The sequence below is a fragment of the Vanellus vanellus genome (genome assembly GCF_965231255.1).
Source record: "Vanellus vanellus genome assembly, chromosome: 23".
Classification (NCBI taxonomy): domain Eukaryota; kingdom Metazoa; phylum Chordata; class Aves; order Charadriiformes; family Charadriidae; genus Vanellus; species Vanellus vanellus.
In genome coordinates, this window is record NC_138928.1 from 3,736,191 (window position 1) to 3,760,428 (window position 24,238).

The 24,238-nt window shown below is 60.9% G+C and overlaps 2 protein-coding genes across 2 annotated transcripts in view; one reads left to right on the forward strand and one right to left on the reverse strand.

Annotated features, from left to right (window-relative positions):
* FOXP4 (forkhead box P4) overlaps positions 1-13,810 on the forward strand; it is a 64,589-nt gene extending 50,779 nt beyond the window's left edge. The window contains exons 6-17 of the mRNA XM_082494553.1: positions 850-997; positions 1,555-1,759; positions 2,026-2,130; positions 4,655-4,742; positions 6,740-6,823; positions 7,585-7,786; positions 7,892-7,968; positions 8,188-8,289; positions 12,640-12,761; positions 12,890-12,956; positions 13,080-13,246; positions 13,483-13,810. Of these exons, the coding sequence (XP_082350679.1) occupies positions 850-997; positions 1,555-1,759; positions 2,026-2,130; positions 4,655-4,742; positions 6,740-6,823; positions 7,585-7,786; positions 7,892-7,968; positions 8,188-8,289; positions 12,640-12,761; positions 12,890-12,956; positions 13,080-13,246; positions 13,483-13,627 (1,512 nt within the window). The 3' untranslated portion in view covers positions 13,628-13,810. The remainder of the gene's footprint in view (positions 1-849; positions 998-1,554; positions 1,760-2,025; positions 2,131-4,654; positions 4,743-6,739; positions 6,824-7,584; positions 7,787-7,891; positions 7,969-8,187; positions 8,290-12,639; positions 12,762-12,889; positions 12,957-13,079; positions 13,247-13,482) is intronic.
* Positions 1-24,238, reverse strand: part of OARD1 (O-acyl-ADP-ribose deacylase 1) — a 357,380-nt gene that overhangs the window by 236,949 nt on the left and 96,193 nt on the right. The window lies entirely within an intron of this gene.

The window sequence follows — 24,238 nt, forward strand, 5'->3', positions numbered from 1 at the left end:
CAGAGGGGTTCAAGGGGTTACGGAGACGCCCGCCCCGCTAATGAGGCCGGGCAGGCCCGGGGCAGCTCCCCTCTCGTGGCCGGCTCGGATTAGCAGCTGCCTGTCCCCATCCCTAATTGAATTCTCTCCCCTTCAGTTAATTCTCATGGATTTCTTAGTGCCTCCCCAGGGACGCATCCTGCCTAACTAGTTTAGGGCCAGCTACGCCGGTCAGAGTGTGGCCGGCTCCTGGGGACGGGTGGGAGAGTCACCCACCTCGGGGGGGATGCTCGTGGCCGGGGTGGGGGCACCGGTGCTGGTGCCGGGGAGCCGGGAGCGCTGGGCGCCCGCTCCCCTGCAGACAGTTGTTTTCTGCTTCCCCCCCCCCCAAGAAGGGGCTCGTAATGGTCATTTTTGGCAAATAGGGGCCGTTTCCCTGCTTAAAGGATGCTGTTATGCATCTGGGTGGTCTTAGGATGCCTTTGGGTGCTGGGGGATGCTCGGTGCCCGTGGGACCTCGCCCCCGTGGGACGCCGCAGCTGGGGCGTGCGGGTTTGCCCATCTCGCAAGCAGAGCTGGGTCTCTGCTCTGAGCGAGCCCCCAGCCTCTGCTCGCTCCCTGGCTTTCCAGTGCTTTATTTTTTTTTTCCCTTCCCCTTTCCTTTTCTTCCCCTCCTCTTCCCGTAGATCAAAGCCTCCGCCGGGCTCGGGCACAGCGGCCGGGCAGCAGGACGGAGGCACCGCATGGCCGCGGCGCCGCTGCCGCGAGCATCCCCTCGGCGCCGCCGCTGTGCCCCTGCCTCCCGAGCGAGGCTTCTGCTGCGAGGCTGGAAATAACGCGCTTTGATTTCTCCCTTTTGTCTCCCGGCAGCCGTTAGGGAACAAGCAGCTGGCCTTCCAGCAGCAGCTCCTGCAGATGCAGCAGCTCCAGCAGCAGCACCTGTTAAACCTGCAGCGCCAGGGGCTGGTGAGCCTCCCGCCGGGACAGGGCACCGTGCCCCTCCAGACCCTGCCCCAGGGTAAGGACCCCTTGCCTGGCGTTGGGGGGGTGCATTGGAGGGGGATGGGGGGGGGGGGGCGGGGAGCTGTGGCTGCAGCTTTTTCCTGCTCCGGGCGAGGGAGGGCTGGGGAGGGGGCTGGGGGGTTGCTTTTCCTAATATGCCCAAGGTAAAGTTTGGGGGCTTGGTTGCGTCAACGGCCGGAGCGGCCTGGGAGAGTTTGAGCTGGGTTGTGGGCAGGATTGGGCCCCCAGCTTCCTCTCGCATGGGGATGCCAGGGTGCGGGGAACCGGGGTCTCCTCCCCCCCGGGGCTCCCCAGGCGCTGCGGGTGGTTTGGTTTGGGCTCCCCGATGGGACCGCGCAGCCTCTCCTCCTCAGCTGCCGGCACAGAGGGCTGTGCCCTGTTTCGGGTGATGATTTCCCAGTTCTGGGCTGCCTGAGCTTCGGGGAGCCGAGCTGTACTGGCCAGACAGGGAGGGAGCTGGGGGGGTCCCGACCCAGCGTGGTCCATGGGTGCCAGTGGGTGCTGCTCCTTCTCCCCCCGCTGACGGCGGGCGCTTTTCTCCCCGCGCCGTAGCTGTGTGCCCCTCGGACCTCCAGCAGCTCTGGAAGGAGGTCACAGCCGCCCAGCCCGTTGAGGACAGCATTAAGCAAGAAGGTCTCGACCTCACCACCAACACCTCCAACTCTACCTCGTTTTCGGCCGCCAAGGTCTCGCCTCCCATTTCCCATCACCCTCTGCCCAATGGACAGAGCACCATGCACACGCCGAGAAGGGACAGGTAGAGCCGAGTCAGACCCTGGCACTTGGGTTTTTTTACCCCTGGAGGGGTGGAAGGGACGGGATCTGTCACCCGTGGGGCTGGCAACAGGGTTGGGAGGGCTGGGGGGCTTCTCCCCGCTCCCTAAACAAGTCCTATCGCTGTTTCGCTGCGCCCGTGTGCCCATGGAGGGCAGGGAGCCGTGGCTGTGGGCTCTCCCGTGGGTCCCCGAGGGCTGACCCCGTGCACGGCTGCCCCGTCTGACAGTCCCTTCCCATCTTCTGCAGCTCTTCCCACGAAGAGACCCCCAGCTCCCACCCGCTCTACGGCCACGGAGAATGCAAGTGGCCTGGCTGCGAAACCCTCTGTGAGGACTTGGGACAGTTTGTCAAGTAAGTGCTCCCCTTTTTGGGGGAGGTTTTCCCGCGGGAGGGGAGAGCCCACGCTCTTGGGCCGGGCCAGCATGGGGCTGGCGGAGGGGGAGACCCTGGAAATGCGTCTGGATGTCCCAAAATCTGTCTGCCCAGACAAGGGAGGGCAGCCCGTGCTGAAGGAGAAAACACCAGAGATCGCTGCTAGAGGAAAAGAGGCCCAGTGCAGCAGGCAGGAGCGGGCAGGAGCAGGCAGCCGGCGAGGGGAGTTTGCAGCTCCCCTCCTGGGGGGCGAGAGGAGGGGAGGAAGCAGATGGCGGCGCGGCAGCCCGCTGACACCGCTTGTGGGCTCCGGCGCTGACTGATTAACTCCGCTGTCGAAGAGCCCTCTGCTAGCGTCAGGGTCAAACAAATTGTTTTCACGCTTCGTCAGAGGTTTACTTAATTAGTTCATTTGCAATTAGATCTCTTTGTAGCCGGGATTTTTAGCAAAGACATCAGAAGGAACTGACGGGCTTGCTTGCTCCTTCCCCCCCTGCCTCTCCGGCTGTCTGCTCGGTGCGGCGGCCGAGACGCACCGGCGCACTTCGCTCTCCATCGGCGAGATTTTGGGTTTTTACAAACTGATCCCATCTGCTGCCATGCGCTCAGGGCCGGCTCCGGTGGGAGCATCCCTTGGACCGCACCGGCCTCCTTGTTCCCAGGGAGGGAGCCGGGCAGGGGCCTTGCAGGGGAGGATGAGGAGGTGCGAAGGCAGCCTGGGGAGGCCGGGGGAGCGTTGCCTGGTGGCGACGGCGTGAGTGAATGAGTCAGGCTCCTGCGTTCTCCTTCCTCTGACTCACAGGGTGAACCCAGATAAGGCATCTCCTCCCGCCTCTCCAGGCGTGTTTACATGGCACAGGGCAGATGAGCAAGCTCCGGTTTGGAAGCCGGAGCTGGGGTTGGCAGGGGATGGCCGGGCACGGGTGGCGCTGCCAGGAGAGCCCTGCGGTGCCAGCCGGGGCTGGAGGGTCCCCGCGTCCCACCTGCCTGTCCCCCCCCGAGCACACCTTGTGCTTGCAGGAGCGACCTCCCCGACAGCACCGGCGAAGTCTTTCTGTCCCCTCTCTGCCCACGCGAGCGCGTGTCGGGGTGTGGGACAGCAGATGAAAAACTTCCCGTGCCCGAAGGCTGAGCCCAGCTGCAGCGTGGACCTTGCTCGGAGTCCGGGCACCGGCTTCGAGCCTCCTCTGAGCATCATCTCCACGGAGCAGCTCAGAAAGCGGCGGCGCTGGGGCGCACAGGGGCAGCACACGCTTTGAGCAGTGCTGTACAGAAGCCCGTGAGGGGCGGTGGGAGACGTCTCTGTTCCTGTTCAGTGCAGCCTACGATTCGGTAGCTTTTTCCCGGGAGAAACGGCCGTGCCTTCAGTGCAGCCGCAGCGCTGCGGAGCGGGGCTGAGACACCGGCAGGGTTTGCTCACATACGGCTTGGCAGCTGGTCCCAGTTACCTAACTTGTTTTCGCAAGCTGGGGCTGGAAGTCTCTCGCAAACAGCCGGGTGAGACTCCCGCCGGCTTCCACATCCGGGCTGAGGGTAGATACTCCTGAGGCACCTTCTCCTGGGATGTCTCAGCAGAAATATCTCAGTCTTGGTCCTGGAGAGCATTGACCCACGGCCCTGGGATGCCTGTGTGTTTCCCAGTGTCGGATGCCACCTTTCGGGGTGTTCCCGGGGTGGCCCTGGTACAGTTTGCCCTGCTGCACAGCATTCCCCCTCCGACCTGTCCCACTCCTCCAGTGAGGACCCCCCTGGGTTTGCACCCACCGCAGCAAGGACATGGCCTGGCCATGCGACTTCTGTAGGGCTGGGAGCGTCCCCAGGCTGCTGCTTTGCTGGGTCAGGGGGTGAGGACCCCCACAAGGCCGTGCCGGGATGTCCCAGGCTCTGCAGCAAGTGGCATCCCCGTCACCGGCTGCTCGCCTCTGCTGGGAGCCCTTTCCCTCCCCGAGAAGGAGGGAGGGCGGTGAGGACCAAAGGTCCTTGTGCTTTATAAACATAAAGTGCCTTATAAACACAAGGCACAAAAGCGGTAGGATGAGGAGCAGCCTGGAAATGTCACCTTTTGCCTTCGGGGGTTTCCTTAGAGGGTGTAAGTAAACTTCCATAATGCCGCCTTTGTCCTGGAAACCTGCTCCTCAGGTCCTCCCCGGCGCCTCCCGCCCGCAGCCCTTCTCAAGGATTTTCCATCCAACCAGCGGCTGCTCCGAAACACGGCGGGGCTGCCGTGGGCAGGGCTGGTGGTCTACGGCCGCCCTCCGGCCTGGGGTTGGGGAGGAGGCACAGCCCAGTTTGCTTGGCCGCCTTCGTGCCTCAGTTTCCCTTCTGCTCGTCAGGCTTTGGGCAGCGGCGCCGGAGCATCCCCGGCACGGGCAGCACCTCACGGGCGTCTCCGAGCGTTGCTGCGGTGCAGTTTGCAGGTCCAGGCGTATCCCAGGTGTGGCCTTGGCAGAGGGGCCACATTTCGGGCACGTCCAGGCGTCAACCCCCGTGTTCTTCTCCCCAGACACCTCAATACAGAACATGCACTTGATGACCGAAGCACGGCCCAGTGTCGAGTCCAGATGCAAGTGGTACAGCAGCTGGAAATACAGGTGGGTACCGCCCCAGCCTCGAAGGACGCGTGTTTAAAAAGCCGTCTTCTTCCTCGGTCTGTGCCCTCTGTCTTGGCTGCTCTCTGTAGGAGAGGGGAAGCGAGGTTGAGGACCACTAGCAAGATAATTCGCCACCCCAGTGCCACAGGGGACTCATTTTAAGCATCCTTCCCTAATAGAGGTGATGCCCCTGGCTGGGCCATATCCTAATGGGTATCAAGACCTGGAGGACCCTCAAACTGGTTCCCCCTCTGCTACCAGCATCCCTGCGTGATTATGCTGGGGCTGGAGGAAGGGACAAGCCGTCTCTCCTGCCCAGAGTGTCCCTGTGGGTACAAGGGGACGCCACAGCCCTGGAAGGCACGTGCTGCCCGGGGGGGTGCGTGCCCACAGGCGGGACGTGAGCTGTGCCCCAACCCTCGTGCCCAGCCGTGCCGCCGCAGCGAGAGCCACGGGGCTGCCAGGCTCTTTAGAAATCAGGTCGCTTATTTCAGTGGCTGAGCGTGGTCTTTGGAGCCCAACTTTGGGTTGCTATTTTTGGAAAGCCAGTTCTTTAAATAGTGCCTTTCCCAGCATCTCCGGCTCCCCGACGTGCCGTGCGTAATTCGGTTAATAGAGAAGGGATGGGGGGGGGGGGGGGGGGGGGGGATGGGAGAAAATGGAGTGTTTTCATCTTGGGACTTGAAAGTGGTCAAGGAGGAAGGCGGGAGAGGGCAGGGGTCTCTGCTCACCGAGACCCCCATGGCGTGACGGTGCCTGGGTGCCAGCAGGAGCCGTTTGTGCCCATCGCTGTGCGTGGCAGTGGGTGTCATCGCGGGGGACGCCGGCCCCGGAGGGCAGGGGGCTGTGATGTGTGGCAGCCTTGGGAGCCATACTAACGGGGGCTGCAGGGTGTGGGGGGCACACGCAGCAACACCTTCCCGGGGTGGGGAGGCTGCAGAGCTGCCGGAGCGATCGCATCCCGCTCCCCAGCCCTCGCTAAAGCGAGAGGTTGAAAGCAATTACTGGGGCTTAAAGAGGGGAGGGAAAAGAAGAGGAGGGGGGGGGGGGGGAGCTGAAGGGCGAGCAGCAAGCTGCGTGTGCAGAGAGGAGAACCTGCCACCGGAGCTACCAATTATAAAGTTTTCAGCGCGGAGCTCCCGCTGTGCCGGCGGAGAGCGTCTGCATCACGAGGGGAGACCTGTCAGCTCTAATGAGCACCACGACAGCGCGAAAGCATCCGAGCTGCTCCAAACTTGCAGCAAACTCCGCTCTGGCTCCTGCCTTTTAACTCCTTCCTCGCCCGGCTCCGGCGCCCGCCCGGGGAGGGGGTTGGCTGGCGGGGAACCGGCAGCACACGGGGATGCGGCCGAGCCCCGAGCTTGAGGGGTCGCGGGGGAAAGGGAAGGTGACGGGAAGAGAGCGGGTGTCAGATCCCATCGCCTCCGCCGGGCTCAAAATCTCTCCTGGTGCCACAGTGAATATTTCACCCTTCTCCACACTCCGGGGAGTAAACAGGCAGGGGGGAGCAATTAAAGCGATGTTGCGCGTCCAGGTGGATGGATGGACGGCGGGAGGGGTGGGGAGAGGGACAGGGAGCTGCTGGGGAGCGGGAGGCAGCAGAGGCTGGAGGAGGGCGAAGGGGATGAGGACGGCTGGCGCTGGGCACGGGGACCAGAGCGGCCGGGAAGGAGAGCGAGGGCTCCGGTGGGCGGCCGGGACGTGTGAAACGACTCCATTTCACCACAGATTTTTCATCTGGCTGCGCACGTGGAGCTGGAGCAGCGGCGGCCCACGTGTCTCCCTTGATGGGTGCCACAGAGCTACAGTCCCACGGGGGCTCTCGGGAGGGCTCGGCGTCGGGCAGGGGGTGGCTCCTGTGGGGACGCTGGAGGATGCTGCCTGCCCGCAGGCAGGGCTCGGGGCTGGGCAGGCAGCTCCTCCGGGCCACGGCCACCTCCGTGGGTGACTGCCGGCACTGCCTGACCGTTCTCTCTTCTGCTTCTTGCCTCCCACAGCTGGCCAAGGAGAGCGAGCGTCTCCAAGCAATGATGGCCCATCTTCACATGAGACCTTCAGAGCCAAAGCCTTTCAGCCAACCTGTAAGCGTGTGTCCCCCTCCTGCCTTTGTGCGTCCCCACAGCCACCCCCTCTCCTCCCCTTTCCCCTCGCCGCTGGCTGCCATCCCCTCCCTGCCCTGTGCATGGTCACCACGGCCCTGCGTGGCCCGGCTGGTCGGGGTCCCCAGGACAGGCATGCCCTGACGGCGCTCCAGTGCGCACAGCCTGGTTCCTTGGGCCGGCGCGAGGCATCAAGCAGGAGTGAAACGCAGCCTGTGTCGGCGTGTTGTGCTGCTCCACCAGTTCAGACATTTAATGGTTGCATCCCGTCCCAAGGGTGCATCCCCTCCTGTGTGTGCATCCCCACCCCGTGGTTGCATCCCGTCCTGCAGTTGCATCCCGTCCTGCAGTTGTATCCCATCCCATGGTTGCATCCCGTCCCGCAGTTGCATCCCATCCCGCAGTTGCATCCCGTCCCGCAGTTGCATCCCGTCCCGCAGTTGCATCCCATCCCGTGGTTGCATCCCATCCCATGGTTGCATCCCATCCCGTGGTTGCATCCCATCCCGTGGTTGCATCCCATCCCGTGGTTGCATCCCATCCCGTGGTTGCATCCCATCCCGTGGTTGCATCCCATCCCTGCCAAGCCCAGCAAGTCCCCCCCTCAAGCCCTTCGCCGCCTGCTTTGTGGCATGAGCCAGCTCAGCCCCGCCGTGCTGCCGGTGTGCCGGGGGCTCTGCCAGCCCCTGCCTTCCCCGCACCGGTGCCCATCCGTTCGCCCTCCTTCCCGCTTGTCCGTGCAGCTGAACCTGGTCTCCAGTGCCACCCTCTCCAAGAGCACTTCCGACACGTTCCCCGATGGTTTACCTCATCCCCCCACCTCCGCCACGGCGCCCATCACCCCCCTGCGACAGGGCCCCTCCGTCATCAGCTCTTCCACTTTACACAACGTGGGGCCCATCCGCAGGAGAAACTCAGAGAAGTTCTGCACCCCGATATCTTCAGGTGAGCTCCGGGATGGGGCTCAGCGCCCGCCATTGCACGGTCCTCAGGTCCCAAAACGGGTCACTTAACCCCCTCCTCCCCGTTTCTTGTCCCCCACCGCTCCAGAACTTGCACAGAACCACGAGTTTTACAAAAACGCGGACGTCCGGCCGCCCTTCACGTACGCCTCGCTCATCCGGCAGGTGAGTGGCTCCCCACGCCACGGGGTTCAGATCTGCTCCCCGAGACCTGCCCGTGGGGCACGGTGGGCAAAGCTGTGCTCTCCCCTACTTTCTCGGTCCCGGGGGAGCCCCCCTGCCTGCTGAACCCCCATCTCTGCCCCCGATGCCTCGCCGCGGGACGGGTGTCAAACCCGCCGGGGCATCGCGAGTGATGCTCTTGTCCCCTCTCTGGTTTCCCAGGCCATCCTGGAGACCCCCGACAGGCAGCTAACGTTGAACGAAATCTATAACTGGTTCACGCGGATGTTTGCCTACTTCCGGAGGAACACGGCCACCTGGAAGGTGAGAGCAGCCCTGCTCGGCGCCGTGGGGCTCGCCCCATCCCACCCGGGGCTACCTGCTGCGGGAGATGCTCCAGCTTGTATGGGAACCTGTGGTAAAGGACCAGTTCATTGCACAGCTCTGAGCTGGTGCAGGAAATGATTTTGTGGATAAATCCCACATTTCCCACCCCGCCAAATGCATCCCTGGTCTCTGGGGATGCGTCGTCCATGCGGTAGGGTACGGCAAAGAGCCGCGCTGTAGAAACCCGGGGCTGGAGTGGAGCCCCCGCCGCGGTGCCGGGAGAAGGGCAGAGAAAAGAGGGAGACACTCGAAATAGCAAATAAGGTTAATGATAACCCGGGGGCGGGTGGCACGCTGCGAGCGGGAGGTGCCGCAGCCGCAGTACGTGGCGGCTCCGTCTCGGCGGTGGCCGGGGATGCGGGTGCTGGTCCGCGGGGACGGAGAGATGGCGGTGGTCGCTGGGGGGACCATCAGCGAGCGGGGGCACCTGTGAGACCCCAAGTGGGTGCCTGTGCCCATCGGTTCCCCCCACCCGGTGCACAGTGCTGTACAGGCAGATATTGAAAGATTTGGGCACCAAGGAGCCTTTTGTCACTGGTTGGGGCTGACGCGCGTGAATTTTGGGGCAGTGTGGTGGGGCAGCACATGGGCGCCAGAGCTGCTCCCCCCTTGGTTATATAGAAATCCCCAAATCTGAGAGAACTGAGGAAAAGCGTCTCAAAGGAACAGGGTGGTTGTGAAAAGGAGCAGTTACTGCCCCGACCGGGATGGATTTATTTATCGTTTCCTGCTGCCTGTATTTACTGAGTCCGCTTCCTGCGGCTCAGGGCAGCGAGAGGCAGAGTGGCAGAGGGAGACGAACGCTTTAAAATAAATTAGGATGAGCGAGACGCAAGCGAGACGGTGCATTTTGAAAGGGTTAAGGCAGGAGTCGGTTATTCTGGAGCCCAGGGCCCCCGTGCGTCGCTGCCGCAGATCGGAGCCGACCGCAATAGGGATTTGCTTCTTCGCAGCAAACTTTGGGTGTATTAACGGGTGTTTTGGCTCCAGAGTGCTAGGGGTGGCCCTTGGCTTCGGCGTAGCCCATCCGGAGCATCCCCGCAGGCTGAGTGGGGAGGGAGGTGGCGGGAAGGAGCAGGGCAGGAGCAGTCAGAGGTTGTTGGGCCATTTTTGGTGCTGACCGTGGCCCTGCGTCAGTCTGGAGTCCCCCTCACGGCACACGTGCAGCACTGCAAGCCGGCGCCGCACGGCGCGGGGAGCATCGCTGGCCGCCACCGCTGTCCCGGCCAGGCCCACGGGGACACCGCTGGGTGTGGGGACAGGGGGGGAAGCGATGGGGAGCATCGCGGGGGAGAGCCTGGTGCGGCCGGTGCTGCTCCCAGGGATGGTGGCTCGCCGTGGGGCAGAGCAAGGTCTGTCCGCCGCAGCCCTTTCCCTGCTCTGTGCCTCAGTTTCCCTGTCTCTGGAATGAGATAACGGCAGGTGAAAGTGCCTTTTTCCTTCCCTTTTATTAGCTGAAAGGAATAAATGTTTTGGGTTTTTTTCCTTTGGGGCTGTCCTGCACCCCGTGTTACCCAAGGGCGGAGCTGATGTCTCAGAGAGGGGCTTCCCCCGGCCCTTCTGCTTCTCTTTTTGCTGCTCTTTATTTTTTCCTCTTCCACCGCCGAAAGAGATGGCAGAGGATTAAAAAGAGCTGGGGGAGGGTGATTCCCATCACAACTTTCAGTGTCCAAGGTCGGGCTTTTTTTGAAGGAGGGGAGTACACAGGAAAAAATAATGTATTTCCCTTCTTCAGAACCCCACCGTTTCTGCTGCGGCTTCTCCCTCCTCTCCTGCCTCAGCTGCCCCCCGGGATGGGGCAGGGATGGCGGGGGCCGAGGTGGGTACCCCATCCCCACGGCGGGGCAGAGCCGCGGTGCGGCGTGGGGGGGCCCCCGGGGAGACCCCTGGCATGGTGTGGGGAGCGGGGCCGGGGGCGTAAAGCAAACATCATTAGAAAAGACAAAGATGAGAAGCAAACAGAGCAGGCAAGTCTGGCACTGAACAAATACTCTGTCGAAATCCAAAAGCCACGTTAGGAGGAGGCAGGGACCCCCGCGGCACCGGGTGGGAGGATTCCCGTGGCGGGGGGTCTCGCCTGGCACCTTCTCCGTGTCCTGGGGCCAGCACCCTGCCCGGCACCCGGCACCGGGGACGGAGCATCCCAGGCTCCGGTGATGCTGAATCGCATCCACCGCCTGCCCGGTGCCGGGATGTACTTTATCTCCACTTTTGCCTTTGCAAACACAGTACCCGCCGGTGCCTGGAAGCAGGAGGGTGTCACCGCGGGGAGAGGAGGGGGGACGTAGGCGCTGCCGGTCCGGGGCTGCGTCTCCGCGTGCAGGAAGGGTTTCGGCTTTGCCACGCTTCTTGCCTTTAATCAGGGCTTTGTTTGGACGCGGAGTCCCCTGCGCGCACAGGAAGGAGGAAGGGGAGCGCGGAGCAGGATCCAGCCCCGGCGAGGGGAGGAATTCCTGTGTTTGCTGGCCAGGGGACAGGGGTTCAAGGGCAGCGTCCCACCCAGCCCCGGATGGTTTTCAGGCTCCCGGCGGGGAGCGGGGTGCTGGTGTAGACGGTGCAAGGGCAGAGCAGGGGCCAGGGACTCATCCTGCTGCATCGCTGGCCGGGAAGCACAGCGGCGTCTGGGGTCCCCCTTGGATTTCCAGCTCCCCGGGATGGCTGTGTGCCCGGTGTGCCTACAGCCGGTCCCTCCTCTGCGGGTGATGCCAACACGAGGTCTGAGGACGGGGGATGCCTCAGCCCCTGGGGCAGGACATGGCCCAAACGGAGCGTCTCCCTTTGGGTGAGGGCGGTGGTGGCGCTGGGCTGGGACCGGGGGACCCGGCTCTGCACCGCACCGAGCATCACCCGAGGAGCAGGGCCAGCTGCCGACCGACAGGTTCCTGGTATGACACAGGGGTTCCCGGTTCCCCCCAAAAGTCGCTGACTGTGCCTGAATCTCCTTCCCCAGGAACAGGCTGCTGGGAATCGCTTGCAGAGTTTCCCCTTGGGGGTCGCTCAGCCATAATGGCGAGAGGAGCAGGAGACTACTCCGTCCCCGTCCCCGCTGCCTGCCACCGCGCCACCCGGCTCTCGGCAGCGCCGGGTGCGATGGCACGGCTGGGGACACTGGGGCGGGTGGCAGGCAGCGGGCACAGGGCAGTGGGTGGATGGATGGATGGATGGATGGATGGATGGATGGATGGATGGATGGATGATGAGGGAAGGAGCCCAGCTTTGTTTGGGTTTGTCCTTAAATGAAAGGAAAAGGGGCGACGGTGCAATTTGATGAGTTTCGGGGAACTCTAACACTTGCCAGCGCGGGGGGGTTCAGTCCTTGTGTCTCCTTTTGCCTTGTTGTGTTGGCCAGCTCCTTTGTTTATACAGCCCTCGTTCGACCTTTTAAATTGCTGTTAATGTTTTAGCGTAACGAATTAGTCTCTCATCACGAATCAGGACTCGAAATAAAAAAAAAAATATATAAAAAAAAAAAACCCTCCGAGGCCAACTTCCTGAAATTGGGGTCATTCTCATTTGCAAGGCAGAGAATCTGAGAACCTTAATGCAAGGAAATTTATTCAAAGGCAGAGCCCCGGCGTGATTAGGCCCTTTGTAATTATAGCTCGGAGAGATTCCACTCCAGCCTCCTGCCTCCCTCATGGATTAGCAAGTGAGTCGGAAAAATACACAGGATTTAATTAGAGGCAAATTAAAATTGGTAATGAAATAGGGGCAGTAGCAAATGGCAGGGAGTTGGAAGGGGACAAGGGAGCTGGTATCTCTCGGGGCTGCGCTGTCTGCCTACGTGTGTGTCTCTTTATTTTACATTTAGAAATGTAAAGATGGTCGATGTAAAGAAGAAAGGGAGGGAAAGGACCAAAAAGGGAGGGGGGGGGAAAGAAAAAGAAAGGAAAAGATTATCCGGCTTTGCCGAGCATCGCCGAGCGAGCTGCAGCAGAGAGGGTGGCTCTGCTCCCGGGTCCTTGCTGGTGTCACTTGTCCCTTGTCCCGCTCTGTCCCCATCTTCCTCGGCGTCTGGCCAGGGCTGACGGAACAGGGCTGTGTCCCATGTGCGGCTCAGGGACTCGGATCCTAAACCCTCTCGGTGCTGATGGGCTGAGGGAGCGGCTGCAGCATCCCCGGGTGGCTGCAGACAAGCCGAGCGTGGCCGGGGCAGCCCGGAGCCGTGGGCACCCGCAGGGGCTGGGGGAGGAGGAGGAGGAGGAGGAGGATGGGGAGGAAGAGGAGGGCTCGGGGCAGCGGGGCTCGGGCCGTGTCGCTGAGCTGTCCTGCCCGCTCTGCCCGCAGAACGCCGTCCGCCACAACCTGAGCCTGCACAAGTGCTTCGTGCGCGTGGAGAACGTCAAGGGAGCCGTCTGGACCGTCGACGAGCACGAGTACCAAAAGCGAAGGCCACCAAAGATGACAGGGTGGGTCCTCCTCTCCCGCCAGGATGCGGTCTGGGAGCCGCGATCGCACCCGTGGGGACAGCCATGCCCCCGGTCCCCGCGCCGGGAGCGCTCAGCCCCGCGTCATTGTGCTTTCTCTCTTTCCGCAGGAGTCCGACTTTAGTCAAAAATATGATTTCAGGACTCGGTTACGGAGCACTTAATGCAAGTTACCAGGTAAGGACCCGGTCCCGTCCCTGGCAGGGATGGGGGGCACTAAACTTCACCGCTCTGCAGTCCCCTTTGCCATCGCGGTCTTGCATCCCCCGTGCCTTGAGCCGCCGCCGCTTTCCGTTGCAGGCTGCGCTGGCGGAGAGCAGCTTCCCGCTGCTCAACAGCCCCACCATGATCAACACCAGCTCCGCCAGCGGCATGCTGCACGTGGGCCACGACGACGTCAGCAGCACCGTGGAGCAGGTCAACAGCAACGGCAGCAACAGCCCGCGCCTGTCCCCGCAGCAGTACAGGTCAGCCTGGCCGGGGGCGAGGGGACGAGGGACGGTGCCGGCGGGTGTTGCTGGAGGGTTTGGAGCTGAGGGTCAGTGGCACAGTGGGCACTGGGAGCTGCTCTTTGCCTCCCGTGGTGAATGGTGCCCCCGGTGAGGGGCAGCGCAGGGATGGGGAGGGGGTTTGGACCCAGAGCGTCATGGGGTTGTATCCGGCGGGACGGGCTCCCCGGGGCTGAACGCTTCCCTCCCCGCAGCCATCCAGTGCATGTGAAGGAGGAACCCGCCGAGGCAGAGGATGACAGCAGACCCGTCTCGCTGATGGCCACCACCAACCAGAATGTGACGATTCCTGACGACAGGGACCTGGAGGAGGAGCTGCCGGTGGAAGACTTGTCCTAAGGACCCCTTCCTCCTCCCCACCGAGGGGCAAACCCTCCCCGCCCTCCCGGCCGGAGACCAAGCGATGGCTCCCACCTCCCCAAGGTGACCTTCGGCGTTAACCTGTTTCTTAAAGGCACTTCCACAAAGCAAAAGGGTTTCCTTGGTGCAACAACCTGTTGCTGACGGCGCGTCCCTCCCGCTCCCCACTGCCCCGTGCCGTGGCCCCGGTGACTGACCGACCCCTGCCGTGGGGAGACATCCCACGACATGAGAAGCTGGACCCAAGACCTGGACTTTTTCTCCCCTCTTCCCTTGGTTAGTGACTGGTGAACGAGGATGGTAGGTTGTTTCTGTCCGAAATGGTCCCTCCTTCTTTCCCCGTGTACGGTGGGCACAGGGAAGGCACCTCCGTCCCCTCTTCCCCTGCGGTGCTCTGCCGCCCGGCGATGCTCGAGCCTCTGCCAGCGACCGCCCCGGGGAGGGAAGGCGATGGCAGGAACGCGCAGTCATCTCTCCATCCCCCGGTGGGTTTTGCACTAGGAGGGACCGTGGACCCTGCCCACGCGCTGCCTCCACCCAGCTTTGGGGGAAGAAACAGCAGAAATGGGGGCGAGTCCTCTGCCACGCTCTGGACGTCGGGCTTGCACCGTTGTCTCGTGGCTGGGGAAGGACGAGGACTGGCGCATGGCTGGGACTGTGTCCCCTTTGCCTTGTCATCTCCGGCAGGTTGCTAAACTCCCTGGGTTGGCCTCCTTCCCCAAGCCCCCCGCTGCCCGCTGGTGGGGGGGCTGGTGGCACCCAGCAGCGATGACCGTCCCCAGCCAACCGCCAGCGCCGGGCAGCGAGGACATGGCTCCCCGCTTCCTTCTCGACATCGGCTGCAGCGGGTGACACCTCTCCCAGCCCGTGCGGGGACGGCCAGTGGCCTGACTTCGACTTCAGGGAAAGGCTCCTGGTCCCCTGCGCCCCCGGTTCCCCCTGCCAAGCCCGGGCAGGGTCTGCGAGGACGGGCAATGGCACGGGGAGGCAGCACCCACCACCGCTGAGCCTCCTCCCGGGGGTACCCGCAGAGGAGCTGGGGCGGGCAGAGCCCTGGGGCGGTGAGCTGCTGCTCGGCCATCCTGCCGGTCGCAAAGCCCACCCCGGTGAAACCGCGTGGCAGCCCAACCCGGGCACGGCCGGCGAGCCGAGCCTGCTGGGTGCCGGGGCTCCTGCTTTCATCTTTTCTTTTTGTTATCCTTTTGTGTGCGTGTGCGTCCAGATGGGAAGATACCAAAAGATTTTTAGAGACAGAAGGTCCGTAGTTCAGGTGAACAGATGGTATTAATACCAAAAAAAAAAAAAAAAAAAAAAGAAATATTAATAATAACGAGAACAACACAACCAAACACCCCTCTTCTCCCTGCGCTTTCTTTCTGTGGTGGTGATGTGGGTACGCAGTGCTGGGCTCCTCCGGGCCAGCAGCCGCAGCCTCCCCGGTGCCCCGGGCCAGTCTCAGGGACCAGTACCTTCCCTGGGGACCAGCACCTTTCTCAGCATGGCCGGGCTGGCGCGGGCTGTCCTGGTGCGCAGCGAGGTCTTGGGGGGACTTGATGTGATGGACGTGAAGCTGCTCTCGCTTTTGAGCCCAGCTCCGGGCTCTCCCAAAGCGACTCGGAGCGCTGCACCGTCCCTCCCTGTCCCCAGTACCCCGATAGAGACATTGGTGGTGGGGTCTGTGTCACCTCCCCAGCACATGGCCCTCACCCCCTGGGAGGGGGGGTGTCCTGGTGCCGGCATCCTGGGAGCTGCATTTTGGGTTGAAAATGCAACACACAGCTGTGGGTCGGGGGGGTGGGGTTGTGGGGGGGTTGTGCTTGTTTTGTCACCTCTGTGACCTCCCCAAGGGTCTCTTGGCCCTGTGGCGCGTGTCCCCAGGGTGAGCCCGGACCTCAGATCGTCCTTTTTTGCTGCCTGTTGCATCCTCGGTACCCGGGTGGCTGCAGAGATGGGGAGGGGGTCCCTGGCTCCCCCCTGCAGCCACCAGTGAGGCTGAGCAAAGCCCCCCAGCCTTGTCCCCCTGTGCCCCCCCCCCCCCCCCAGCACCATCCGGGGGACACCGCGACCCTCGGGGGGGAGCAGCAGCCACCCGGGGGGAAAGGAGGCACAGCCCGGGGGGGGGCTATTAACGGGGAGTGGGGGGGGGTCACCAGCATCCCCCCGGCTGGTGCTGCAGAGGGGCCCTTTCCTCTCCTTTAAAACCCCAGAAAATCCTGCAAAGCCCCGGGCGGGGGTGGCCGCGCCGGCGGGTGCTCGCCACGCCGGCCCTCGCTAGGTGTCTCCACTCGCCCCCGGCTTTCTCCCTCGCTGCTGCCGGAGCGGCGGGGCCAGCGCGTCCGCTCCGCCGCTCGCCGCTCCCACTCGCCCTCCGGCTCCCCCCGGGCTCTGCCGGTCGCCACAGACCCCGCCCGGGCGGGGGGGGGGGGGGGGGCACGGGGCGACCCCCATCTCTTGCAGTGTGGGTCCGGCCCCGGCCCCCCCGTACTCCCAAAGCAGCCGCGAGGCCGGAGGCGCTGCCTACGCTCCCCGCCCCGCTTTCTCTTAAAAAAACTTTTCTGATTTTATTTTTTTTTCTGTTTTCTTTTTCTCTTTTTCTTTTTTTTTTTCTTTTTCTCTGTTTTTTTCTTTTTTCTTTTTCTCTGTTTTTTTCTTTTTTCTTTTTCTCTTTTTGCTCTTCTTTTTTGTTCTCTTTTTCATTCTCTTTTCTTTTTCGTTCTCTATTCTTTTTTGTTCTTTTTTCTTTTTCTTTTCTCTTTTCCTTTTCTCTTTTTCCTTTCTCTATTTTCTCTTTTTCTTTTTCTTTTTCTTTTTCTTTTTCTTTTTCTTTTTCTTTTTCTTTTTCTTTTTCTTTTTCTCTTTTCACTTTTTCGCTTTTTTCTCTTGTCTTTTTTTCTTTGTTTGTTTCTTTCTTTTTTCTTTTTTCTTTTTCTCTTTTTTCTTTTTGTCTTCTTTCTTTTTTTCTTCTTTGTATTTCAGCCTTATGATTTTAAGTTATTATCCTAAACAAGTTTACAGCTGCCGCGGGCGGGTGTTGCTGGAGGCAGGCCGGCGTCGTGCATTACTGCTTTTACTCACATGAAGGAGTGGGGAGGGATGGACGGGGTGGGTGTTGGGGTGCAGCCCTCGGTCCCCCTCCGCTGCCGCTCGGCCACGGTTCACCCTCAGCCGGCGTTTCCCTGCCTCCATCCAGGCTTTTGGGTCGTTGCCCCCACGGGCGACAATTGTGCCTCTCACGGCAGCACCAGCACCCGCTGTCACCCCTCGTGCTGCTCCAGCGTGTCTGGGACACCCCAGGGTCCCTGGGGAGGGAACAGCCTGGCTTCGTACTGGGAATGACCTGGTCTTGTAGTGGTGTAGTTTGTCCTTTCCGCGGAGGGGAGGTTTTGCAGTCCCATGCAGGCGGGCACGGCTGGTGGCACACGTGCTGGGGCGCTTGCACGGGTGCGGGGAGAGCTGCAAGCCATCGCGCCGGCGGGTGGTGGGTGCTGCCGCCCCGACCCCCACCCACTGCCGGGGGTGTTCTACTGGTGGGTCCTCCCCACAGCCGTGGGGCTGTGAGCTCTGCGGGGACGCAGATGCCCCTCGCTGTTTCCGTAGCTGCTCCCCTTCGTCTGCTCCCCCGGGGGCCTTTCCCCTCGCCTTCCTCGCGCTCTTCAAATTTCGGTTTTTAGCAGCTCTGCGACCCGCTGGGTTTTGCATACGGTTTGGCAAAATCCAAGGCGGTCCAGGCGCGAAGCACGCCCAGCACTGGCGAGCCCTCCAGCGCCCGCCGCGGGCCCCGCTCGGGATGCCGTTAGTACTTTTTTTAAGCTTTTGCAGAGGTACAGACCTCCCCGAAACGCCTCCCAGAGCCGGGGCGAGCCGCCTGTCTCCGGATCCTCGTGTGTCCAGCCAAAATCCCCGTAGCCATCACCCCCAGACCCCGCGAGGACAACCTGGTGCCTTCCCCTCCGCACCGTATATTCCTATAGGTCTTTAGCCACCATCCTGGCTCCGAAGAGCACTATATATATATTATATATATATAAATAAATATATAAATATAAAGGAGTTTTTTTTCTTTAAACACATGCACAGGTTTGGAAAGTCCTGTGGCTCCAGGTGATGCCTCTTCCCCGGCCGTTGCTGAAACGGGAATCACGGTGGGTGATTTCACGGGAAACATGCCCGGTTTGATACTCAGGGGTAAATTTAATTCACTTTCTTACCCCCCGCCCGGCCCAGCCGCCTCGGCAGGGTCCCGTCCGAACCCAGGTACCGTGTCCCCTTCCAGCCTCGCCTGCACCCACCCGCCTCACCCCTCTGGTTTATTTTTGTGCCGGTTTGAATTTTACAAAATTCTGCGTGTCTTACCTCAAACACACACCGGAGGCGGGGAGGGGGGAAGAAGGAAGGATAAAGGACCAAATGCAATGTGTGGCAGAATTGTATGTCTGTATATATTGAGATATATATATACTGGGTTTAAACCTACCAACAGGAATTGTTCTTTGGGGTTTTTTTTCTGGATTTTCTTTTTTTTGTTTGTTTATTTCCTGTTTCTTTCCCCCCCGGGGCAGTTCTGCAAGGGGAAGGTATGGGCACCTCTGTAAGTAAAGGCATTTTTCTGGTATCTCCCACTGAAGGAATTACTCAGTTCTCCATGGTTTTTTTCTTTTGTTTTTTTTTTCTTTCCTTTGTTTCCTCCCCCCCTGAAATAGCCAGAATGGGTAGAGCCGGGGTGGGTTGGAAACCAGTGCTTGAAGGGCAGGAGCGCTGGTAGCACTGGGGGGGGGCTGCTGGGGAGGCAAAGGGAAAGCAGCGGCTGAACCTGCATTAAACCAAAGGGTTTCTTTGCTTTGTTTACACGCCTGGCCAGCCTCACCGCCCAAGAGCATCTCCCTGATCTAGGTTTTTGTCCTGGAAGCGTTGGGGAAGGTCGGGACAGGCCAGAGCTGGGGGGGCTTGGGGACCCTCCGCTCCCCAGAGCTGCCCGCGATGGCCCGGGGAGCCCAGGGGGGTGCCCAGGCTGGGGGCATCCCTGTCCCCTGGGAAAGCGCCAGCCTTGCCACAACCTTTTCCTTTTTTCCCTCTTTTTTTTTTTATTTTTTATTTTTTTTTCCCCCCATCCTCTTTGGCGCTGGGTGGGAAGGTGATGCTGGGGAGGTGGGACGAGGTCCGAGGGGGGGCCGGAGGGTGGAGGGGAGGGAGGATGTGTATAAAGTGACCCTTTCTCTCCCGCCGCCGCCTTCGCTGCCACATCCCTCGTGCTGTATAAAGGAAATAGCATTGCTGTGTATTTGTACTCTGAACTTCCGTGTGTCTGCTTTGGCAGACGGTAAACCCTTGTACAGTAGATCTAGCTGCATGTAATCTGTATGGACAATGGCATTATAAAATGCAATAAAATAAATTACCTATCATGCTGCTGTGCTGGCTGCTTTGTTATGATTATTCATTTAAAAAAAAAAAAAATTAAATCTGCATTTTTAAGCCTCATAGGCTCTTCAGCAGCGAGGGGGCGATGGTCAGCCTGGGTGTCAGAGGGGAGAGAAGGCACTTGCTCTGCTCTGTCGGTGTTGGGGTAGCTGGGGGGCTACAGCAGCCCCATAGGTCCCCTCACCAGCTCGCTCCTTCCAGCACTACCACGTGAACCCAGGGCGCTGGCTGAAATACCCGTTTCAGGTGGGTTTGCAGAGCTGGGCAGCCTTGGGGTCGCATCCTGCCCATGGGGTGTTTGCTGGTGCTGCTGGTGGCATCTCAACAGTGGAGCCCCCACCTCCACTGGTGCTGGGAGCCGTACAGTCGTGATGCTGGGAGCCGTACGGCTGTGGTGCTGGGAGCCGTACAGTCGTGATGCTGGGAGCCGTACGGCTGTGGTGCTGGGAGCTGTACAGTCATCGTAAGCTGCCAAACTCAGGGGGTTTTGTTGCCAGCACCAGCCAACACCGTAGAGCTGCACTGGCTGATGCGGAGCCGGGAGATGCTCCGGTTTTATGAGTTCAATCCCCTCCGAGCTCCGGGGGCAGAGGCACGGAGCAGGACCCAACAGCGCCCACCCAGCGCCCATAGCATCCCTGGGCGCTCAGGGACTGCTCCCTGCATCCCAGAAACCTGGGAAGTGTCTGACTTTCCATGGATGTGCTGATTGCAGGGCAGAGCCCTGCCAGCCCTCTGCAGCACTCGGCTCGTGCTGACGGATGTGGCTGGGATGGGATGGGATGGGATGGGATGGGATGGGATGGGATGGGATGGGATGGGATGGGATGGGACAGGACAGGAGGGGATGGGATGGGACAGGACAGGACAGGACAGGATGGGACAGGAGGGGATGGGATGGGACAGGACGGGACAGGACGGGATGGGGCAGCAGTAGCCCCTGGAAAAGCACAAGGGCAGGAGTGTCCCTCCTCTTCCTCACCAAACAGCCCCTGCTCACCCTGCTGAGACGGGAAGGATTTTCCCAAAGGCTGAGGCGAAGGTGAGTCGCTGGATGTTCGCTGGAGTTACCGCCGTAGATCTGCCTGTACAAAAGAAAAATAGCAATAATTTAGAAGTTAATTATTAGTAAGTAAGAGAGCTTTTGCCACTGCCTTTAGGGATTTTTTCTCCTACCTCATCTTCTTTTTTTTTTATTTTTTTAAGACCAGTCTGCAGTGAAGGCCCTCCACCGCCTGTTTAATACATCCACGACCGTGTTCTTCAGAGGCCTCTTAATGCAGCAGCAACAGCGGTGCCCACCAGCACCCGGCGCCGTCGGGCGCGTGGTTCGGCCCCGGTGGCAGCCCAGTTCTCGCCGGCACGACGGTGAGCGAGGAGGCAGCTTCCCGGCGGCTCGGCATCTGCAGCCGAAGGACCGGCGGTTTATTCAGAAGCGCTCGGGGCTCATCGAGGCTCCGAAAGCGGGGCCAGGTTTGCGGCCTTGATATCTGCCCCTTAAAAACTAAAAAGTGAAGTTTTGGCACTCCCCATGGGGAGTCGACTTCCCGAGGTATCGGGGCTTCACCAGCAGGAACTTTTGGCCATTGCATTTTATTTTCTTTTTCTGAATATCCTCGCTCCAGGTCCCCCAGGGCTGCAGCAGCAAAGGGGACAGGGATGGGGATGGGACAGGGATGGGGATGGGACAGGGATGGGGATGGGACGGGGATGAGAGTGGGACAGGGATGAGGACGGGACAAGGATGAGGATGGTTCAGGGATGAGGACGGGACAGGGATGAGGACAGGCAGAGAGCAGATTTTGGCCCCCGGCCGCCTCGCAGCCCCACGGTTCGCAGCCCAGCGAAATGGCTGGCTCCCATCTGTGTCTAGACCCTGCCAATATTAATAGACTGTTATATCCCCTTTCCCTCCGCTGCTCCCTCTCAGCCAAACTTGCTTAATCTTTTTTCCAGTGGCCCTTTTCCAGGGCCCTTTGAACCGCGGCCAGCTCGCCGGTGGCTTCTTGGGGCACACTGAACGTGCCTCCGCCAGCCCCTCGCCGCCCACCCCGGGGGGGCTGAGCCAGCACCCATGGGTGCACGGCCACTGTCCCCATCCTCCGCCGGGTCTCCGGCTCCCACGGGGAGGGGGGGGGCTCACTGTGGGGCGCAGGCTGTCGGTCGCTTGGGGGGGGGGGGGGGAGCATGTGGCTTTGATTGATTTAACACTTGGAGAAAGAGCTTTTAACTTTTAAACTAGAAACTTTTTTTTTTTCCTATTTATTTTTTTTTCTTTTTCACTATGGACATGAAAGCTTTCTCGGTTTGATTGCTAAACCAGTATGTGGATTAGGGAAGAGACTGGGACCAGCCACCCTCTCCCCTCAACTCCTGGGTGTGGAGCAGCTCCGTGCACCCAGAAAACGGTGGCAGGAGGCACCCACCCCTCTCCTCTTCCCTCCTGGATGCTCCAGAGCTCGCATCCACGAGGATCCCAGCCTTCTCTCCAGCTAGCTCCGTGCTTTGCCCCGAATCCATGGGAGTTTCGCGCACCCCTGAAGCACAGCGCAGGGTTTGCTGCCGGGAGCTGAGCCCCCGACCGGGGGTGAGCTGCTGCCGCAGATGCCGGCACGGTTTTTGGATACTTAAAAAGGACCAAAAAAGAGGGAGTGCTTTTGGTTGTTTGATTATTATTTTTTTTAAAAAAATGAGCATTAAGGAATTGCAACCACTGGGGCCAGGAAAGGATGTGGCCAAAGCGGTCTTGCTCTGAGATCTGGTTCCCCCCACTGAGTCGCTGATGTCTTGGGGGGTCTCTGGTCCATGTGGCTGTACCTTTCCCCCCCCTCAGGACCAGGGCTGAGAAGGGGTCCCGGAGTGATGCAGGGAGGGGGGCACACACAGAGCCCTCAGCTCCGCGGTGGCCACCCACCCACGGGCCCGCTGTGGGTTTGCTCCCTGCTTTAATCTCCTTTTTGCCCCCGTTTTGCCTCTCCGGTTTGTTCGTGGGGCCGGAGGCTGCGGCAGGAGGGGCAGCGCCTGGGGGGGTCCCAGCCCACCCTCTGCCCGGGGGCTGCTGGACGGGTACGGACAAGTTCCTGTAAGAACAGCCCGCGAATATACTTTGTCTGCCCGCAGCTGATTTATTTTTCTCTCGCCACTCAGACAGCGATATATTCCCTGCGCAGAGACTGTGGCTGATTTAATACCGGCATCGCCTCGTGTGCAGAGCAAGGCACAAGCTGGGACGTGCTGTGGCCGGGGGCTGTGAGCCCCCTGCACCGGGGGGCTCACAGAGCGTCGGGAAGAGTACCTGTGGTTTTAGTAGCCAGGAAGGAAAACACCGGGAATGGGGGAGCGGGCGCTGGCAGGGTGTAAGCACCCGCTTTTGCCGCCCCAGCCTCTCCGAAAGCCGCGGTTCATACCCATCCGTGCAGAAATCTGGAACATCAACCCCAGGCCTGCAGGTCGTGTTCCCCCCCCCCCCGGGTGAAGGATGGGGACAGAGGAGAAAAGGGACCTTGTTGGTGAGCGTGAGCACACCGTGTCACTGCCCGCGGCAGGGACCGGCTGCCTGCGGTGCCCCGGGGGTGGCGGGGAGCCCCGGCCAGGGCAGCCGAAACAGGAGGTCACCCCCCGCCCCAAAGCCAAATCAGCTTTGCCCAGACGTGCTTAGCGCGAGCCCCGAGGCGGCAGCGGGGAGAAATGCTGTCCCTGCGCTGGGACGGTACTGGTGTCACCTCCCCGTCCCCGGGTGCGCCCGTATCCTCCGCAGCACTGCACTTTCTGCCTCAGTTTCCTCCCCTGCAGAACGCCGTAGTGATGCTCAGGCCCCACTCACCCCCCACCAGCACCGGGGGAGGGGGGGGGGCTGTGACACCCCCAAGCCGATGTCCCCAGCGGTCCCCCGGGAGCAGCCACGGTGGGTGGCAGCGGTGGGGCTGCTCCCACATGCACGGCACGATGCTCCCCAAGACATTCCCGTACCTCTTCCTCCCCCCCCCCCCCCAAGTAACAGCGCTTGCACACAAACCCCCCAGGGACGGAGCGTGGCACGGAGGGGAGGGGGGAAGTCTTTAATTTTTCCATCTCCAAAAGATGAGTGTTCATGGGGCCCTTTTTTTTTTTTTCTCTCTCTAAATGTCCATTTCCTTTTTTCTTTATTTTTTATATTATTTACAGAAATAGCTCGTGACTCATCAAAATCTTTTAGCAGAAAATCTCAAACAGTGGGGTCATTCACTGCGAACCCAGCGCCTCTCCTCCCCCTCCTCCCGCCCCCCCCCCCCCCTTCGCCCCAGCCCGCTTCGCACAGAAGGGTTTGAGAAGGTTATTTTGTTTAGAGATTTTGTGTGCGCCCGGCGACTGGTAATTATGCTAGACAGATCAGGGGGTTATGGCTTGGACCCTAAGCAAACACGGCTCAGTCTGCACAGCCCGGCTCTGTGCTGAGACACAGCCGAAATCTACAGTCCCATTCATGGCAGGTTAACCGCACGCTGCGGCTCCGGGTGGGTTTGGTTTTTTTTTTTTGTTTCTTTTTTTTTTGTTGTTTTCGGATTGCATGCATATTCTCTTACTTATTTATTTTTCTTTCGAAACTGCAAAGGGTTCGCCGAGGGATAGATGCCGGGAATGTTGCAAAACCCCCTTTGAACTACAAAGTTCGAGGCTTAGTGCTAAATCCTCGCCGGAGTCGGGAAGGTCAGGGAGGTTTCAATCTCTGCTCCCTCCTCTTCCAAGCCGCCCCCCCACCCCACCCCAGCCCGGGCGATGGGGAGCTGTGGGGCACGGGGGGGAGCAGCGGACCCGGGGCGATGGGGCATGGACCCCGCTCCAGCCGAGGAGCCCGAGACACCAGCGGGCGCTGGGAGGACTGGGGTGGATTTACTTTGGCGGCAGAGGAGCTGGGAGCAGTGGCTGGTGCCAGGGTTTGTGAATGTGGGTCAGTGCAGTCACACACCTACAGAAATGGCCTTGTTTTCCAAAATACCGCCAGCTCCCACAGACTTCCTCGGGGTGCAGCGGTCCCGGGTGTAACGCAGGATTAATCCGGGTGTAATCACTGCAGGACTAACTTGTACACTGCAGGGTGCCCCCAGCTCCTCTCCTGCCCGCCCCAGCCCCCTGCTAAAACTGCTTGGGGGGAGTTTTCTTTAGAGGGGACAACTCTTTGGGGGGGAAAGAAAA